The following is a 6761-nucleotide window of genomic DNA, read 5'->3' on the forward strand; positions in this document are numbered from 1 at the left end:
GGGTGCAGGGAGGAGAGGAGACAGTACAGGGTGCAGGGAGGAGAGGAGACAGTACAGGGTGCAGGGAGAAGAGGAGACAGTACAGGGTGCAGGGAGAAGAGGAGACAGTACAGAATGCAGGGAGAAGAGGAGACAGTACAGGGTGCAGGGAGGAGAGGAGACAGTACAGGGTGCAGGGAGAAGAGGAGACAGTACAAGGTGCAATGAGAAGTGCAGGGAGAAGAGGAGACAGTACAGGGTGCAGGGGGGAGAGGAGACAGTCCAGGGTGCAGGGAGAAGAGGAGACAGTACAGAATGCAGGGAGGAGAGGAGACAGTCCAGGGTGCAGGGAGGAGAGGAAACAGTCCAGGGTGCAGGGAGGAGAGGTGACAGTACAGGGTGCAGGGAGGCCAGAATGCAGGGAGGAGAGGAGACAGTATAGGGTGCAGGGAGGAGAGGAGACAGTACAGGGTGCAGGGAGAAGAGGAGACAGTACAGGGTGCAGGGAGGAGAGGAGACAGTACAGGGTGCAGGGAGGAGAGGAGACAGTACAGGGTGCAGGGAGGAGAGGAAACAGTACAGGGTGCAGGGAGGAGAGGAGACAGTACAGGGTGCAGGGAGAAGAGGAGACAGTACAGGGTGCAGGGAGAAGAGGAGACAGTACAGGGTGCAGGGAGAAGAGGAGACAGTACAAGGTGCAGGGAGAAGAGGAGACAGTCCAGGGTGCAGGGAGAAGAGGAGACAGTACAGGGTGCAGGGAGGAGAGGAGACAGTACAGGGTGCAGGGAGAAGAGGAGACAGTACAGGGTGCAGGGAGAAGAGGAGACAGTACAGGGTGCAGGGAGAAGAGGAGACAGTACAGGGTGCAGGGAGAAGAGGAGACAGTACAGGGTGCAGGGAGGAGAGGAGACAGTCCAGGGTGCAGGGAGAAGAGGAGACAGTACAGGGTGCAGGGAGAAGAGGAGACAGTACAGGGTGCAGGGAGAAGAGGAGACCGTACAGGGTGCAGGGAGAAGAGGAGACAGTACAGGGTGCAGGGAGGAGAGGAGACAGTCCAGGGTGCAGGGAGAAGAGGAGACAGTCCAGGGTGCAGGGAGAAGAGGAGACAGTACAGGGTGCAGGGAGAAGAGGAGACAGTCCAGGGTGCAGGGAGAAGAGGAGACAGTACAGGGTGCAGGGAGAAGAGGAGACAGTACAGGGTGCAGGAAGGCCAGAATGCAGGGAGGAGAGGAGACAGTACAGGGTGCAGGGAGAAGAGGAGACAGTACAGGGTGCAGGGAGGAGACGGGACAGTACAGTTTGTAGTGAGGGGAGTATGTAACACAGGGTGCAGGGTGCAAAGGATAAAGTTTATGGTGCAGAGGAGACAATACACGGTGCTAGATGGAGAAAGAGAAAGCTCAGGGTGCAGGCTGGAGAAGATATTGTACAGGGTGCAGGCTGGAGAAGATATTGTACAGGGTGCAGGGAGGAGTGGAGACAGCACATGGTGCAGGGAGGAAGGGAAGTTCCTCCTGTGGATATAATTAGTGGCTGCTGCTGCTGCTACACGGCGCGTGCTGAGGTGGCTCGTGTCTCCCTGGCAGCGCGTGCTCCCATCCCAGCCTGATGCACCAGTATAACTAGTACATCCAGTACAGGCATCCGACTGCTGCCTGGGAATATACCCAGTGTACTCCTACTATACTATATATTCAGCTTTCACTCTGTACTTAAGACACTCATTGCAGGCTGCTGTGCTGCATAGAAAGCACATAAATAGATTTAGCTACAATGCGCAGAGTTTGCAATATTCTTACAAATGAGATACATAATTATTATGCAGACGCCATGCAAAACCAGAACGTAATAAAATGACTTACCTTAGAGGGTGATGTCGATTGCTCTGGGTCCAGGATGTCTCCATGTAACTGATTGACGAGTGACCATGAGCTATGTTGCTCGTACCTGACTTATTATAGATCTGTGCTGAACCTGTAAGAGAGAACATAGTACAGTATAGGTAATATCAGCAGAAAACCAGCATCCTACATCTACCAAAGCACAAGAACCTGGAGACAATCTCCAACCCCAGCTCCCTCAGTTCAACTGGTGAGGATACAATCCACCAGCTGGGTGCATTAGACTATGCACAATGTGTTAAGTTCTCCTCTCCAATCGATGTGATACTCCCCCCCCCCCCCCCCCTCTCCATTACACCCCTCCCCCACATAATCATACATATATACTCACAAAGGTCTCCTTTGTTACAGAGATAGCAGATGGGACACCCAAGCCAACATTTATTTATTTAAATTGGAAGAAAAGCGTTGTTATATGAAAAGTTTGTATTGAGAGCGTGCGAGTTGGGGATAAGGAGGGGTCTCAGGGGGGAGGGGGGAGGGTGGTGGGCACCAGAGGAGTGTGCCAGAAGCGTGCTCCCAGTACAATCCCAGTCTTTGAAATGACATGCTATATTTCACATAGTCTGGGGTGACCCAGATATTTCTGAGCTTCCAGTTTATAGAAAAATCCGAATGATGTATGTTTGTTGCAAGAAAATGAATATAATAAACTCCAATCAAGTGTAATATTTCTGCAGAAAGCCCTGGTCCTCTATCTGTAGGTAGGACATAGGTAGGACTGCAGGCCATGGATATTACAGTAGATTTCTGTTACTCTGCTGGCTGAGTGTACAATCTTACGACCTGTATATTATTTAGGGGCTAATGTGTTAGAATATCAGAGGTGGGAACACACTATATAACCTATATGTATCTATTGTGCAAGTTCAGCTCCCAGCAGCTGAGTGTATGGCTGTCACTACAGCCCGTTAGCCTTGTACTTCCTATGTATGTTTTCTAAGTCAATGGCTAGTCATGTTTATGCCATCCAATGCTTTTATCTTACTAAAACCTGTATATAATTGTGTCACATTGTGCCACTGCCTAAAACCTATTGCACAGAGGCGACGTTTAAGTCCCATCCGGTGCCTCCTATATTTTATAGGGCTACAATTAGTGTGTAAGGAGATTTTAGTCATCTGCTGCGTTTAATTTGTGGAAATATAGGATAATTATAGCTTGGGATGCTGTATTCGCTTCCTCTTATTATGAGCTGAATATAATCCCAAACCAAGCCAAACCTGAGCCCTAGATCTCATACATGTATTACTGATTGTCACCTACACAAAGGCTGCCTTGTCAGTACAGAGGGACACCCTGACAGCTGCCTGCCACTTTGTTACCCAAATGGGAGTTGTTTAAAGTTTGCCCCCCCAGATGGGGTGGGAAGGAGGGGAGGGGGGGGGGGCACGCCAATAATTGTTACAATATTCAAATCCCAACTGAAAATTCAAATATAACATAAGAAAGAGAGTGATGAGATAAGAGGTGGTGCTGAAGGAAAGCTGGAGGGGGGGGGGGGGGGTGTCACCCACCATCCAAATCCACCAATCAGTGCGCTGGGAACAGGACGCGCAACCAGTTTGGTAGCGTTAAGCCAGGTGCACTGGGAAGCAGTCACACAGGTTAGCATTGAGGCAGTCATTTGCATGCACATATGTCACATCTGCTGTGGCTTCATAAATCCATTTTGTGTATTTGTTGGACTGAAGCTTTCATATGTCAGATCCAATCCAGCCCCCCACCCCAACACCTCATTTGGGGGAGTTATGCAGATTAGGAACTCCCAGATCCATTTACAATTCAGGCAACACAGCATAGGACCTTTTCATTCTACAGCTGCTAATATAATACATGCAAACGTTAGTTTTACAATATGATTGTATTGCAGACAGGTTTAACAGCAACCAATCAGATGAGCTGTTGTTTGTATACCCATATGTCTAAATAATACAGCAGCTTGGCTTGGGGGTAAGTCCCTTATGCAATTACCTACCAGGCGAATTTATCTCTCCCTCCTGTTTGCATAGTGGAAATACAGTATTTTTCTGCATTCCTAATTTTCCATTATTGAATAAATGATTTATAGCCTTGTGATACTGAATCTAATGTTGATACAATGTAGACACTCTTCTACTCCAGGTGTCCGGTATAACACGTTGCTACAGTGAGTATAGATATAGAAGTTTGTACACTTTTAAGTTGCAGAAGTGAGTTTGAATTGACTTCGTTACACAGCAGCTTGTGTTATGCAGCACATGTAATCAGTACATACTGGTAAACGCAATCATTTCTGCAATGTATAGTGTAGGCTGGCTCTTGGGTTTTGCATATAAATTGTTAAAACGAAATCAGTTTAACGCTTACCACGAGGAGGGCGATATAATTAGTTTTCGTTTTAGAATAGTTTTTTATTTTTTGCATACAAGTGGTAGAGTCAGTTACCTGTCCCGAACAGATGGCTGCTAGAATAAAGCCCACAGAGGGGAGGCGTGCTCCCCAGAGGGGCTTAGCCAAAACTAGAAGTGCAACAGATGGGAGGAGTCAGAGGCAGGAGGGGATATAAATAAGAGCGATCAGCTAAAGCCCTCACTCTACCTCTACCTTGCAGTGGGATAACATTGCTGCCACACAACCATGGCACCCAATATGACTATGTCTGAGTCTGCACACAGCTACCAGCCCAAGCCTGGCAAGAAGAACAAGGAGGCCAGTGAGCTGAGGAAGGTAAGACTGAGACAATCCCCGTATCTGTACTGACTTGTGTCTGAAGCTTTGGCTGTGAGCAACCTGGTACTAACCAAATCCTGCACTTTATTCCAGACTCTCAAACCTCTGATGGAGAAACGCAGGAGGGCGAGAATCAACGAGAGCCTCAACCAGCTGAAAACACTCATCCTGCCTCTGATTGGGAAAGATGTAAGTATATCATCACTGCTCATAGCACTTGGCATCATTAAAGGAATGAATTGCATAATAGAAATGCAAAACTAACTCGTATAACTTTGTACAATATAAGATCAAATACTTTCAGTTCAAAGTCTCTCTCTCTCTCTCTCTCTCTCTCTCTCTCTCTCTCCCTCTCTCTCTCTCTCTCATACTTACAGTATAGTTACATTACATAGCGCTAGGATCGGTTTCAGCTACAGTCCATACATACAGTCCATATACATACTGTGTAGAAATCAACATCGCCTATTTACTTATTAACCATCATTTCTCGTTTTCCCTCCCAGAACTCCAGATATTCCAAACTAGAAAAAGCTGATATTTTGGAGATGACGGTCCGCTTTCTGAAAGACATCCCCCCTGTCCAAACACAAAGTAAGTGCCTGTCATTATACCGAAACCATGAGACATTTATATAGATTTCTAGATACATAGAGTATATTGAGTACATTGTATTATAGATCATGCAATTGAGCTTAGATCCTGACAATGCAGTATGCTGTGGTACTACAAGTCCCAGCATAGTGTTGTGACTATGTGGGGTGCCTTGAGTTATTGTATAAGGAGCTGTTGTACAGAATAGATGGGAGGTGTGCTATGTGTGTGTCACTGGGAGTGTATGATCTGTGTTGTAACCTTTTGGTTCTCTGTTCAGGTACTGCAGAGAAATACCGGGAGGGGTACAGAGCTTGCCTTGATCGTCTGTCTGGGATCCTCAGCAAGAGCAATGTGGTAGCTGGAGAGACCCGCAGCCTCCTCCTGCAGCAGCTGCACAAAGGGCCAGAACTCTGCTTCCAGGACTGCACCAACTCCCCCTGTGCCAAGCAGGGCAGCCCCAGAATCGTCCTACATCTCACCCCTAAGAGATCAGAGATACTCTGCCCTTCCCCAAACCAGCACCCCACACCAAGACCTGCCCCGAGCCCACCACAGCTCACTAGCTGCGTCTGGAGACCTTGGTGACCCCCAGGGATGGACACACAAGCTATAACTGTACCGTGTACTATACTTATGCTGTGCAGTGTGTAGTGTGTAGTGTGTACTGCACTGTGTACTATCACTCTGGTGTGTACGATCACACACTGACTATGTTCCTATTGTAAATATGTCACTGACACACATCCACTCGCTGCGTGCAAATATTCTCGGCACAACACTGTGGACAATTTAGTCCTTAGAGGGGATTGAATGTATGAGGGCACAGTAAGAGGCCTGGTGAACCCAAAGGGTTTATATACTCAGTATGCGGTCTGCATTATTTATTTGGGGGGAAAGTGTGGGGGGTTGGAGGGGGGGGGAGGGAATAAGGGAGGGGGTGTTACATAGTGCAGCAGCAACAACCAAAATTTGCTGGACTAAAGGGTTACAATGGGCTACGTGCAACGCGTCTCTGTACATATGTATTATCCGCACTTTAGTGTTTACAGATTTTTTTTACGCAAATTATATATATATATTTTTTAACTAAATAAAATACAAACAAACATTGGTGATCTCGTGTTTTTCCTTCAGACTGCAGTGTTCTTATGGTGGTCATGCAATGTACTGTGGGTGCAATACATTGGTCCATGCATGCTGAACTCAGTGTACTAATCCTTGGATGGAGATAAAGGAGGGAATTCAAATGTTTGAAAAGTCGGTTGGGTGTCTGTTTTTTCCTGTCTATTAGATACGAAAAAACAGACAACCAACTGACTTTTCAAAGAATTGAATACCCCCTAAAGTGTGCAGAGATATAGTACCAGCCAATCAGCTCCCAATGGTCATTTTTCAAACACAGCCGGTAACATGGAGCTGATTGGCGGGTACTTTATCTCTCTCCACTTTATCTCAATCCAATGCTTTGTAAATAGACCCCAGGGTCTCTCTCTCTCTCTTTCACACACACACACACACACACACACACACACACACACACACACACACACACACACACACTCTCTCTCTCTC

At 47.1% G+C, this 6761-nt stretch overlaps 1 protein-coding gene across 1 annotated transcript; it reads left to right on the forward strand.

Annotated features, from left to right (window-relative positions):
* The first annotated feature begins 4471 nt into the window (after positions 1–4471).
* On the forward strand, positions 4472–6085 carry HES2 (hes family bHLH transcription factor 2). The gene is made up of 4 exons (XM_063941930.1): positions 4472–4589; positions 4686–4781; positions 5099–5186; positions 5467–6085. Exons 1-4 carry the CDS (start codon positions 4500–4502, stop codon positions 5772–5774), a joined length of 582 nt encoding a protein of 193 aa, XP_063798000.1. The 5' UTR covers positions 4472–4499; the 3' UTR covers positions 5775–6085.
* Positions 6086–6761: the final 676 nt, after the last annotated feature.

The sequence above is a fragment of the Pseudophryne corroboree genome, chromosome 10 (genome assembly GCF_028390025.1).
Source record: "Pseudophryne corroboree isolate aPseCor3 chromosome 10, aPseCor3.hap2, whole genome shotgun sequence".
Lineage (NCBI taxonomy): Eukaryota > Metazoa > Chordata > Amphibia > Anura > Myobatrachidae > Pseudophryne > Pseudophryne corroboree.